We start from the raw sequence: 13,919 nt of genomic DNA, 5'->3' as shown, positions 1-13,919 counted from the left end.
CCTCAGGAGTATTTTCTTCTAAGATACTTTTAGGTTGTAAATTTACAATGTTCAATTCGTTCCTGTCTAATGGAGGTAAAAATAGTCTCCTTTTACAGCTGTTTGTTTAGCTTATCGGTAAGAGTATTGACCAATTTGCGTAGCAATGTATTATGGTAATTACCTCTATTGTATTCATTGTTATTCTAAATTGCAGCTTTTGTATCTCCAAAATTAACAACAATATCACATAAATATTAACACACATAATGCCAAGTACATGTATTCATTCACAATTACGATTATGTATTTCAATGCAACATGTTAGTTTGGGTGTAACTGAAGACTGTTTTCTGTCACTATTAATAAGAGAACTTTGTTTGAGTTTAATACCATGACCCAGAGTTAGCGGGACCAGCGCAACACAAACGTGATCTTGATAATAGGATTGTGTTCAAATAATAGAAGCTGACATTTTTGGACTAACATTATGTAATTGAAACACAAAATATAAGTATTAGAGGGATTACAAAAGAGGCTATAGTTAATATGGACAGATGATTTGCTGGAGCTGTTGGTAAATTTATGTAATTGATTTTGCTGTGACAATGTATACATGTATGAACAATTATGTGAATATGGTGTTGTGTGTTATAGGAAGTAGGTGATGTCTTACGTCTTTTGGTTATGTCATTTGAATCAAGAGGGTTAAAGTACTTGATCGGAAAGAATGATTATATTTGTTCTTTGGCAGTGAATTGCTTATTTGTACTTGACTGTGACCCACCCACCACTCGATTGTAATTTGGCCAGCTGCTATTAGACATCAATCAGCATGACTAGTTGGAAGACAACCATGTAAAAATAGTGTGAATAGAATAATCGTCTGTAATGGACAAGAAAAAAATAAAGTTTTTATTTTTTATCTTAACCATCAATATACAACAAGTTTACAAACAAATTCGAGTAAGAATAAAGTAAAAAGTTGAACCAATAGGAGATACAGGTGATGGTTGAATTATCTCGCCTGGAAGAAAATAATAAAACAAGTGGTAAGTATTATATATTGTAATGAATGATTTGAGTAAGGTGTTGAGTAGAGGAATGTTCAATAGGAAGAACATTGTTGAAATGCTTTGGATATGATTGGACTTTCCATAAATTAAATCTTGAGGCACATTGTAAATAACTAGTGAGAGGATGCTGAAAGCACTACCGTGCATTCAAGCATCCTCTCAATGAAAACACAGGTTATGCACATTATAATGAGGTAAATTAGTGTTGTAAACGGAGTGTCATGATTAAATCAGGTATGATGTGCATGGAACGACTCATGGTGCAAAAGCAGATAAGTGTCGACGGAAGACCCAAATGATAGGTATCAGCATCGACCAGTTTGGTAGTAGTCATATTGCCAAAAATACTATATCTTGTTGTTTTCAATAAGTATATGTGCAGCAACAATAAACTGTACAAAACCAGTAGTTAACTGTTTACAAGACAGTATTTTAGACCCATATCATGCAAAGTTACAGGGTGTTGTACAAATATACCCCCTTACTTTTAGGCTATTGTATGTTCATCCAACTGTCCATTCAGAATGAATAAGAAATAAAGTAGGTGCAAAGAGACTATATGGAATGTATTTGTACTTCATAGAGTTATCAATGATGATATCAATTCCATCAGACTGATAGAACCGGTAAAAGTAATGAATTTATCGCATGGCAATGGTAATGTGTCAACTGACATATAATCGGAGTGAATTGACCATGTGCAAAAACAGCATTGTTGGTTGCATGTGACAAAAATCCACCTAAATCACAAGAAACTTGTAGTGAACCAAACAATGATCATGAAAAAGTAAGAATGAATACAGCCAGCCATGCCAATGTGGTGAATCAAATGCAATTTCTTGCATGACTTTCTGCTCAATATTATACAGTGTGTGGTAGCCTATGCCGAATAATCAATGGTGTGGTCACAAATGATCATGAAGATTAATCATGATCACATACTTCATAGACACTATAACATTACATTGATGGGCAAAGACTATAAATCATATCCATGCCCCTAGACATAGCTGCAGTTCTGTACCCTAGACATGGCTACATCCGAGGTCATCATTTTGCCAATGCCATTCTTGCATGTCATTATTGCTGGTTGTATAGACTAGACTATTAATGTACAACTATTTACACATATCGGCCTTAATTGGTTTTAGATGCTATTTTATTGAGATGCATCGCGACAACTGTGGCCGTGAAGAACCGGTAGGTTAGGTAATTGTTACTAGTCGCACCGTGTACACACATCATATGAGTTCACAGGCCATAGGCTTAGTAAATCGCTGTCATCATTTTTATACGATGCAATATTTATTTTTGGTCATTAGTTTCTCTGATTCATGATATCATGTGCCAATAAATCCTGAAAATTGGCTTTGCTAAGCGATGAGTTGTTTAGTACAAAACACTGAATGATCATATCATGGAGTTTTAGAGGTAAAGCAATTGTTAAGAATATATTAAAATTTGTGGAAAAGGGCAAAGGCTCTTACCTTTAGTACAATGTCTGTACGGCGTCCTGGGCTGGCTGGCAAAATAATCACGTCATCGAAAGATGCGTGTACGTGTACTGTAGACAATTTTCATGATGCTGCATTGCATGCGTAGAGTCAACGTCACGATTTCTGCGTATCAATTTTTCTCCGCCTTTTTCAACAAATAATTCACTTTTTTCTCATGGGAAAACGTCGTCAATCTTATTTTATTAGCCTGAACTTTGTCTTGACAGCGCAAATTATACCCAAATAAACGTCTTTGGATGATTTCTGGCACCCAAAATTGATTCTCGCGTTTAGGAATGACCCGGTGATCCAAAATTGACCTCGAATGAAAATACTGCCGACTACGGCGGGTCCCGGGATTATTGCGTCAAGGACAGAAAGGGACACAATTATCATTTTGCTCTGAACTATATTGTTAATGATAAATTATAATTCATCGCCCTATTGTATACAAAAATATGCTTGAACATGTTCTCGTCCATCATATAGTATTAGATATTTTGAAATTAAAGACTTCTTTCTTGCATCTAGTCATTTGAATATTGAGAATATTAATTGATTATATTTGTGAAAATATGCACTGTATATACCCGGTAGATAGGTTTTATTAAAAAAATACCCCCAAGTTGTTTATGATGAATTGACGATGAAGCCCGTTGGCAACTATTGGTGGGTTGAATAACAAAAAATTTAGTTCTTTTGCATAAAAAAGAAATTGAATTAGCCAAAGAATAGAATTTCAGAAAAAAAAATCAATTTTTCCTTGGCATAATGTTATAACTTATGAGGCTATCAATATTTGAATTCATGACAGATCAATGAAGAATCCAGTGGAGGGCACTTTGAACTGATCTGTAATTATCAATTTTGTATTGAATTAATTTTGTAAGCTGCCTAATTTCTCATTACATTTATCTGTTAATGGATTGTAAAATACATGCCAAATAAAATATTACCCTTGTTTTTAATTAATAAATAAGTCAAAAACAAACTGGTTCTTCAGTGTTTTATAAAATATTTCATGTTATAAGAAGGCAGGCAAGGAAGTTTCAGGTTAAATAAATTTAATTGCCAGTATACAGCTTCATTACACACATTTTCCAACAGACAATATTGTTTCCGCATTATATGGAACACAGTTAAAGTAAAAACAAAACATAAAACTGTTCACGCCTAGTAATTACATATATATACACCGTGCTTCCGGGTTTCAATGCAGTATTGAATGCTTTGGAATCAATCTAATCCTATTTCTGTAGAACAGTGGGAAGAATACTGTAAAATATTAAACAAAGCTGATCAGAACAACAATTTGCAAAATAATATCATTTCTGATATGTCAGAAATGGAAAACAGAAATGAATCTAATAAACTTATTAACAATAAAATAACAGAAAAAGAGATAAAAAATGCTATTAAAAAACCAAAAAATAAAAAAGCACCTGGTTATGATGGCTTCTGCTCTGAGCTTTTGAAATGCAGCTCAGATTCGTTGATAAAACCATTAAAAAAACTTTTTAACCTTATTTTAGAGTCCGGAATTTATCCAAAGTCGTGGAATATTAGTATTATTTCACACATCTATAAAAAGGGTGATTCACACGACCCAGGAAGCTACCGGGGAATAGCTGTATCAAGTTGTATGGGAAAAACATTCTGTATTATAATAAATAATAGAATTACCCAATACCTTGAAACAAATAACATAATTAACAATAATCAAGCAGGGTTCCGTAAAGGTCACCGCACAACAGACCACATTTTTGTACTGAAAACAATTGTTAAAAAATATCTCCAGCTAAATGGAAAATTATATGCATGCTTTATAGACTTCCAAAAAGCCTTCGATAGTGTCTGGCGTAATGGATTGTTTTATAAATTACTCAAAAATGAAATAAATGGCAAAATCTATAATATTATTAAAAATATGTATTGTAATACAAAAGCATGCATTCGTTTAGAAAACACAATCACGGATATATTTGAGACAACAAAAGGTGTGAGACAAGGCTGTGTTATAAGCCCCACACTATTTAATTTATATGTTAATGATATGAGTAAATACTTGGAAGACAGATCCCTTGATCAGGTCACACTACATAACACAAAAATTAACTCGCTACTTTATGCCGATGATCTGGTGCTAATTTCAATAACAGAAAATGGCCTACAAAATGCATTAAATAAACTGCAAGATTATTGCCAAAAATGGAAAATCAAAGTAAATCTTGCGAAAACTAAAATTCTTGTATTCGGAAGGGAACACTACAAAGAAATGAACAATTCTATTATCAAAATGAAAAACTTTGCTGTGCCAACTCATATAATTATCTTGGAATAATCTTTCAGTCAAATGGTAAATTTACAGAAGCTAGAGACAACCTAGCAGATAAAGCAATCAAAGCCATGTATGCACTAAAGCAGTCTTTACCAAAAGAAATAGACTGTAAAACGTACATCCATCTGTTTAATATATGTATCAAACCAATTTTACTGTATGGATCTGAAATTTGGGGAATGGAAAATATGAGTAACAATAACTGGGACAAAACTAAAACAGAAAAAGTGCATCTAAAATTCATTAAACAACTACTTGGGCTTAATAAATACACAGCGAATAGTGCATGTCGGGGTGAAATTGGAGCATTTCCATTGATAACTGAAGTGAAAATCAATATGATTAAGTTCTGGTCCCGTGTCACAGACAAGTCACAAAATAATTATACAAAGATAGCGTTAAGCGATCAGACTTTGTCAAAACCACAATGGGAAACATCAGTCAAAAATATCTTGAAAGATGCAGACCTCTCTAAAACATCACAGCTATCACATCAAAATATTAAGGAAATTAGCAGCACTATTAAACAACAATATATAACATACTGGAGAGAGAATATGACAAAAGAAAAAACAAAACTGAGAACATACATTAAATTTAAAATTAATTACAATCTGGAAAATTATATTAATGTTTTGGATAATAATCAAAGAATATCAATGGCTAGATTCAGGACAAGTAGTCACAATCTAGCCATTGAAAAAGGCAGACATACCAATCCAAAAACCCCGTTAGAAAATAGAATTTGTAAACAATGCCCATTACAGGAGATCGAAGACGAATTACACGTTCTTTTAGTTTGCCCACGATATCAAACAGACAGAAATGATTTTATTTCCAATATTTTATTCCCCAAAGAAATCATTACCAACCTGCAAAAATTCACATATTTAATGAAAAGTAATGACAGAAATATAATAAAACTTTTAGGGGAATTTTTACATAAATCATTTATTTTAAGAAATGAGCTTTTTTTGGATATAATACCTTGACTCGTTTTTTCTATTTTTTTACGTTATCGTACTTTGATTTTTTTTTAATCACTTATATATTTATTGCTGTAAACCAATAGAACATTTGTAATTCTAAGGATGCAATAAAGTTATTATTATTATTATTATTATTATTATTAGGTCATCATTCGGGTTACTTCCCATTCGCCAGTGGAACATTCTTCGGCCAAGTCTTACACAAGCCTTATAAAATCAGAAATGTCTTGTACTTATAAAATATAAATACAATGCACATGCTGGCGAAGTATGGTAAATTTCCAATCAATTGTTTTAAAAATGGGAGTTCTAGAGTGTATCTCGACACTAGAGAGAAATACCGACCTTCAAAAACCACCTCAAATATCATATTAACTTTGATGAACGATCCACAATAAGTGGTCTGCGTTGAAGCTGGAATGTCAATAATCTTAAACAAACACATGAACTTTGTATTGGGAACTCCGAATTTAAGCCAGTGCAAATTTAAAATGTGTGGAATAATGCCGTGATCAGCTGGTTTGAAACATAACAGCCACACGCGCCAATGAACGTAGACATGCAAATGAGGCTTTGGCGACCTCACTAGTTTGTAAGTCTGTCACGAACGCCTTACTGGATAAGACGTCGATATTCCAACGTTATCACGATTACAGGTACGTGTGTATGCGTTCATAGACAAGTATCGCTGGCAGTTGTAGGCCACAGGCGGTGGCAGGAAATTTTGCATTATGCATTAAGGTTCGTGGGCACTTGGGAGTGATTTTTTTTTTTGCTTTTTATTATCTAAAAAGTCTTGGCTATAGACTGTTGAAATTTTGTAGAATTGTGAATAGTGGAACATACTCAAAAAACGATTTTAAAATATAAATAACAGGTGCAAACATTATCTCTTTTGAATGCTTAGCAAGATTTAGCAAGACTACATCAATAATAAAAAAAAATATGGTGAAAAAAGAAATGACGGGATCTCCATATCATGCACTGTATTTAACTTTTACAAAACGATAATACATTTAAATTTGAAACTGTAAGGGACGACGTCAAAAGATCGATGTCGGATAAAAACTTAATTCCTTTAGTTTTTTTCCAAACCCCCCTACCCCCACTGAAACTTAATTGATAAATATTGGTCATGGCGTCAGACTACATTCACCATTAAATACAAATTGATAATCGGACAGTAGTATTGCATAGCAGTGGCTTAGTCTTTTCCACGAAACGAAACGAAACCCAAACCCAAACCCAAACCCAAACCCAAACCCAACCCTAACCCTAACCCTAACCCTAACCCTAACTCGCATTGTTGTTTTCATTGGCCCAATAATATCTGAGAAAATTTCACACTGTGAAATACGGACGTGACGATGTTTGAGGTCGTTCAAAATCTAAGGTTAGGGTTAGGGTTTCGTTTCGTTTCGTTTTATTTTGTTTCATTTCGTTTCGTGGAAAAGACTAAGCCCATAGCAGTTGGTTGTCGGGTGGGTGTAAAAAGACTTTACAAATGCACCTCATTTGACGCACAGATTTACACTCGAACCAAATCATTTTTTTTTCCCCTTTTCGGTTATTTCTGTCCATGATTGGATAGGAAAAAAAAAAAAAAAAAAAAAAAAAAACTACAGATACTCCAAGATTTTTTTGACTTCATTAAAAAATTAAATCGTTTTTGTAGGATGGAAACTTTTTGAGGTCAAAACCCCCCACCCCTAAACTAAAGGAAATAAGTTTTTTATCCGACATCGATCTTTTGACCTCGTCCCTAACAGCCATTTTAATTATGAGCATTAGCAAACTTCTAACTGAGTGAATTGTTATTCAAATTAGCAATTATCTCAGCTTCTTTTTAGTGCACATTCCAGAACTTTAAAAAAAATAGCTCCTAGACGCTTTGACCTTTTGTTTTGAAATTTTCACAAATGATTGACAATGTGTTTATCTTCAAAATGCCGTTTTTTAGTTGAATAGTGTTACAGCAATCGTACAAACAACTAAGGTGGTGTGGGTCACGACGTCACTTCCGGTTTACTTCCTGCTTTGCGTGTATAATGGCGGCCTCGAGCAGAGTTTTGTCACGAGAGCATTAAGTCTGTTTAGTTGGTGCTACTGTAAAGGTAAACCTTTTCATAATTTTTTTTCGTATAATTTCTGGAAGAATATATAGCTAGCTGCCACATCCCGATGTGAAACTCGTTTTATACTTTCATAACTGTGTTTTTTTGCCAATGCCATTTTCAAAATGTAAATAGCCATTTCACGCGAATGGCAGTATTTACCAAATCACCACTGTTCGTTTAATAGCCGTTTACGAAAAAAGTAACCGCTTTTCATGTTATTTTTTGACATTTCTGTTGTCTTTAGTATACTTGCTGTCCAAAAATGCGAAGGCCCCCAAAGGCGCCCCTTTTTAATTCGGTGTTTACGCTCATTTTTTGAGGCCTATTGTTGGAGGACATTACAATATTGACCTGCACGCAAAATAAGAGATAGCTCCGACAAATTAATTATAAATGATCATTTTTTTTATAGAATCATGTCGATACCGCGTGAGTCTAACACGCCGACGCCTAGGAAGCTGAAAAGAAGTAAGGTGTCTGTACACCTATCTGGTAAAAAGTGATATTTTCAACTCGTTGAAAACCGCAAGTCTGGTAGCTTAGATATTATATATACACATGTATATATAGCGGTACTACATGTGGACCTCTCTCAGATTTGTTCATTTCGTGATGATATCTTTGATTGTCTAATTTTGATGATTATTTTTGTAATTTGTTGAAAACTGCAAGTGTGATTGCTTTGATACCATGCATATTATTCATTTTTCTAATTGATATCTTTAATTGAAATGTGCATTGCTAACAGTGTAGCTGTGTCAGCCGAGAGGCTGCTTGTTGTATTTTTAAAACATCACTACCTGCGGCCCTGGAAAATTAGGGCATATTCGTGAAAACATGTAGTTATATTTTTTTTGTAAAGTCTATTTATGTATACAGGAGACATTAAACATAATGTATCATTTCATTTAAAACATTTGCACGAGTGATATTTTAATCAAATATTCATTAATCCTTTCACCACCACTCAAACAATAGTCAGCAAGTTGGGTACACTTCCAGGAATATTAAAAGAGGTGTTCGAGGTGTAACTTATCCCAGACTCTTAAGTTGGGTTTTGTGGGTGCAACTGAACTGCACAACCAGAAAATTTGATATACAGTACAATTGACAACCTGTTGTATTCATCACAAATCAGGTATGGGGGAAATTGTTTCATTTTGTCAACACATGAAACTTGCAAAACCAGGCTTTTGAATAGGAAACCACTGGTTTTGTGATTAGTGCATTGAAAAAATAAAATTATAGTATAGGACTAGGTTTTTCACTCATCTGTGAAAAGTCAACAAATATTAACACAAACGAATGTTAGCAAAATTTGTTTAATAAAAGATATAAAAGCAAATTATTGCAAAAAGATTTATTTATACAATATACATAGAAAAGATATGTCAGACTTTTTCCAAAGTACCTCTGCCTCCCACTGACTGCCAGTTCGTGTTATACGTATTTTGGCATAAAAACCAATAATTAGCCAGGTAGTTCAGAACTTTATATTATCTACAACAACATCAGTTATATTATTGGATTTAAAAAGAGGGTGTACATATGTTGTCAATTCTTGGTCTAAATAACCTAGTTCTGCAAAACCAAACATCAAAATCTAAAGAAATGGCTTGAACATCGGGTCTGGTCTTAAACGTACTGGTATTGTGTTGCCAGTATCAATTTTCTTATAACCCAGGAATACCCAGAAACCGTGACTTTAAAGAACAGTGCATCAGTGCATGTATTGTTAGGCCCTGGTTATCATCTGATAACGTCAAATCAGAAAAGTCGCTAAATAGAGAGTGATTGTAATCTGAAGATACATTGCTAAGAGAGCGACGCCAGGTCAGAAACTTCACCCCTGAAGTCCCACTTCCAAAAAAGACCACATTCCTTATTGTCAACAAGAAACAGACAGTGTTCAGAGCAGGTTATCTTCATGTCATTTGACAATAACAATCTGTGGTCTGACGTTTGTATTACTCCATCTTCACGGTTTGCACATTTATCGTTATCTGTTGTAAACCTTTCTTTTGTTAGGTTCAATTTGATGACTTTGCAACATGGAATTGTCCATGTAATACTCTCACTGACTTCCAGAACGGTTACGGCAAATTCTGTAAATTCCTATAATAAAAATAAAATAAAAAAAATCACTTAATTTTATCAAAGAGATGGGGTGTTGATTGCAGAGTTGTAGTAGGTCAACGCCCCTTTAATTGTGTCTAATACCCAGTAGTAAATCCTGTTTTACTGTCAAGGTCTGAATGATTCACACAATGCAAATTACTGACCAAGATATGTATTTACAATTCCTTACCTTGTTGTACATAGCAGGTGGTTTATAAGCATTTATTGTCAATAAAGTTCTTGTTGATAGGTTGCCCAGAGTCGGATTAAATGCTGCATTTTGAAGTAACACTATGTGTTGAGTTAAGAAATCAATATACTGATAAATTATTTTGTACTTTAACAACTATGAAGAACACTACAGTGCTATCGATACTTTGACAACATTTCTCATTTGGATTGTGCCCAGAGTGGGAGTATGGATTAACGTAAAGCAACTATACTGTCAAGAGGACACACCTTGAAGTATGCACATAATAAACTTGTATTAATTTGCGATGCTCAGAATCAAGTAAAATGGCAGTATTTATTGTTTTCAGGTTACAACCTTTATTTTTACATATTTAAACATGGTAGGCTATAGTTTACCTGTGAAACACTGCAAAATTGCAGCTAAACAGTTATTTATGGGCTTATTGTTCTTTATGTCCAGTTGAGTCATTATTAAACTGAAAGGATACTCTCCAGCATAGTGCACGTCAGGGTGAGAGGAATCATTATCATATGGATTTAAGATGTTCCTGGTCTTCATATCAAACACTAGATGATATTTGAATGTGTTCAGTTTTCCTAAAATCAGCTATGTAAGTGTCGGGATAGCCACATTTCAATTCAGATAGAACCCTGTCCTTGGAATAGCCTAGAAAATAAATAGAAGATGTTAAATTAAAACATAACAGTTAATTTTCAACTGTTTAGTTCAAAACTGCTACAATTAATTTTATCAACTGATACAACTTATAAATTCTGTAGTTGGATTATACCAAAATGCATTCTATTTCACCAGGTATAAAAATTAATTTAATACATTGCATAGCTCAATCTAAAACATTTTAGTTTTTTACATTTTGCCTTATAAATGTCTTTAATTCTAATTCAATTGCTCGTTTTATGCCAATCCCAGGAATTGATGGTTGACAATATACAGATTTTTATAAACTTGGTAAATTGAAAGATTGAAACATTTCTGTAAATTTTCAGATTCCACTAAACGAGCTGTTTAAAACTATAGAGGGCGTCTACAAAGTACCTGGGTATGACAGTTGACAATACATTTAATTGGAAAGAACACGTAGAACAAATTTGTAAAACTATTTCACCTAAATTTGGTATTATGTCTAAAATTTGTGATTTTGTCCCACGATCTACTCTTTTGTTGCTTTACAACTCTCTCATTTTACCAAATATTACTTACTGTATTGAAATATGGGGTAATTAGTAACATCAGTATTATGGGGCCACAGACTAGACTAGTTTGTATGAACTATAGCTGTGGTCCTCACTAGAATTACTACTATTATTATTATTATTGTGTATATTATTTATTGTATATTTTCTGGTAAAAAATAAAAACAACAATCATGCATAATATTACCTATCTGTTGGCATGTCAATCACTAGCTCTCTGGCACAACCACAACATCCTTTATTTCGAATAACGTATGCATCTAGTGCAAGTGTTTTTCCTTGCAGTCTAACTGGCCTAGTAGTGCAAAGTAATTCACCACATAGATTTTTAATTCCCATAACTGATCTGAAAACCATATATTTGATATCAATATTCAATGCAGACGGTTGCCGATATCCAGCCACAACAACCTTCTAAATTAGTGCGCAAATGTAAATGATGATCGGTGGCGTTGGTAAAAACAACGATACTATACTACATATAAATACAAACGTCACTAAATATGGAAAAACGAAAACTTACCATTAATAAAAATGAAGGATGCAGTCAAAATTGGACGAAAACTGAGAAGAACGCACCTGAACAAGCAAAGCGAAGTAAACGCAGCGATGTGTACACAATGGCTGCCGCAAGTGAAATGAACCGATCACGCTTTTTGTTCCCATGATGCTTTGCGATGTGACTCACACCACCTTCAAACAACTAGTCTGGGTCAGAGGCCAGACTTTTATTATCCCTTGTATCGCGAACCCGCCGAATGAACAGGAGCCGAAAATGAAATAAAAATATAATTTTATTTCAGCGTAATTTCTCGCGCCCGCCGACTTGTAAGCGCGAAAAAATGCTAAAAAAATATTATTTTTATCTTCATTTTTTTTTACCGCCCGCCGCATAACAAATCCAAGTTGCATTTTCGTGGCAGTATCATGATCAAAGTACCGAAGTCTCACGCAGATGAGAAACAAGGTTATACATGGAATACAATTTTATTTCATTTCTTCTCTCCGATCAATGATCTCACTTACAATTCTTTGAGAATCACACAAATCTGATGGAAAAAAAGAATTAATTTTATTTTTTTCCTGCCTTCCTCAAAAAAATTGCCTTATAAAAACTCGCGAAACAAGGAATAAAAAAAGTCTGGCCTAATTTATGCATAAACTTGAAATAGTGAAATTTGAGCTGCTGCCCTACAAAATTGACAACTGGTAGACAGCTTTCAAGACGGCACTTTCTTCATAGTAAACAGATGTACTCATAAACCAATTTTGACAGGAAACAGAAGCATGGTTTAGAAGCTATTTTTTTTTAAATCACTTTTGACCAAAAAAGCACATTTTTGTGCATATTTCAAACCACAGTGTCCATAAAAATAAAATACTAACAAAACTTTAAAATTCATACAATAAGCTTTCCGAAAATATATAGTTTTGTGGACAAGGGAGGTCATCTTGGTTTCCTAATTAACTAATTAAAATACCTGTCAGTTAAACTGCATCTCTACCTTAAGGAACTCGAGAATAGGGTAAAATGTCAAATTTCAAATGTTGAAAACGGTAAACAGGTTTTTGCTGTTTTATTTATTTGTAAACAAAATACAATGGTAATAATTCCGGTGTGGACCATGGAAATAGTCCTTATGGACTAGTCCAGTCCATGGCCCAGACTGCAAAGTAGAAATTGACAAAGTACTAGTAAAAGGAAAAAAAATTACTATTTACATAACGAAAATTAATCTATAAGATTTAGATATAAATATGACGAAAATATTATGTGTAATAATAATATAAATGTACTACTGGTACAACGAATTTATATGCAGAAGAAAAGAAAAAAAATGCATAGAAGTTAGAAGTAATCAAGGAATTTAACAAATCAAATAGTGTTTTTTATTTCATATTTAGGTATTTGTTTCTGTTGTTGATATTTTTTAGAGAGTCTGGAAGTGAATTCCAGTGTTTTACTGCAGCAAATTTAAAATTATGTTGTGAAACTGTAAATTTAGCAACAGGAATTGACCTCATATGTACCAAACAATGGAAATGCACTACCCAAAATAAACACTATTAATCATTGCTGACATGTTGATTATCAGTGATTGATAACTTACTTTGGACTTTAGTAAGTTGTCTAGACGGTTGTGTAACTGTAGTATCTAGGTGTCAGTAATTGCCTACCAGGTACAGGGATTAGGTGTATGTAAATATCTTGCCCCTGCTGTAATTGCCTCGACTGAAGCCAGTAATAACATGAGAACAAATAACATGAAGCAAATCATTTATTTTGTAATAATATTATTGGTAATGTATCTCCCAAATCCATGGGAATACTAGACTAAGTTTCAAAACCAACTCTTGGTATGAGTTATTGCACAGTCTGATACACATTTGCAAACCTA

The 13,919-nt window shown here is 33.5% G+C and overlaps 1 protein-coding gene and 2 long non-coding RNA genes across 6 annotated transcripts; 1 reads left to right on the top strand and 2 right to left on the bottom strand.

Annotated features, from left to right (window-relative positions):
- Positions 1–868: 868 nt before the first annotated feature.
- LOC146734943 (uncharacterized) lies at positions 869–2,873 on the bottom strand. The gene is made up of 2 exons (XR_014931295.1): positions 2,543–2,873; positions 869–1,006 (listed from the first exon to the last, which is right to left on the bottom strand). It is a non-coding gene; the product is annotated as an uncharacterized LOC146734943 (long non-coding RNA).
- Positions 2,874–6,447: 3,574 nt separating this feature from the next.
- On the top strand, positions 6,448–8,909 carry LOC144353803 (uncharacterized). 2 transcript variants are annotated; one of them, XR_014931293.1, is made up of 3 exons: positions 6,448–6,534; positions 7,839–7,992; positions 8,408–8,909. It is a non-coding gene; the product is annotated as an uncharacterized LOC144353803 (long non-coding RNA). The 2 variants fall into 2 exon arrangements; XR_014931294.1 differs by having other exon boundaries at positions 6,448–6,619.
- A 431-nt stretch (positions 8,910–9,340) lies between these two features.
- On the bottom strand, positions 9,341–12,177 carry LOC100368031 (uncharacterized). 3 transcript variants are annotated; one of them, XM_085506694.1, is made up of 5 exons: positions 12,044–12,154; positions 11,708–11,866; positions 10,794–10,972; positions 10,304–10,404; positions 9,341–10,110 (listed from the first exon to the last, which is right to left on the bottom strand). In XM_085506694.1, the coding sequence occupies exons 3-5, from the start codon at positions 10,834–10,836 to the stop codon at positions 9,811–9,813; spliced, it is 444 nt and encodes a 147-aa protein (XP_085362820.1). In that variant the 5' UTR covers positions 10,837–10,972; positions 11,708–11,866; positions 12,044–12,154; the 3' UTR covers positions 9,341–9,810. The 3 variants fall into 3 exon arrangements, with proteins under 3 accessions (XP_085362820.1, XP_006817731.1, XP_085362821.1); XM_006817668.3 differs by lacking the exon at positions 11,708–11,866 and having other exon boundaries at positions 12,044–12,177; XM_085506695.1 differs by lacking the exon at positions 11,708–11,866 and having other exon boundaries at positions 12,100–12,147.
- Between the last annotated feature and the right edge of the window lie 1,742 nt (positions 12,178–13,919).

The sequence above is a fragment of the Saccoglossus kowalevskii genome, chromosome 13 (genome assembly GCF_978046115.1).
Source record: "Saccoglossus kowalevskii chromosome 13, keSacKowa6.1, whole genome shotgun sequence".
In the NCBI taxonomy this organism is placed as follows: domain Eukaryota; kingdom Metazoa; phylum Hemichordata; class Enteropneusta; family Harrimaniidae; genus Saccoglossus; species Saccoglossus kowalevskii.
The sequence above is the reverse complement of the archived record's forward strand: the minus strand, read 5'-3'. Positions and strand labels throughout refer to the sequence as shown.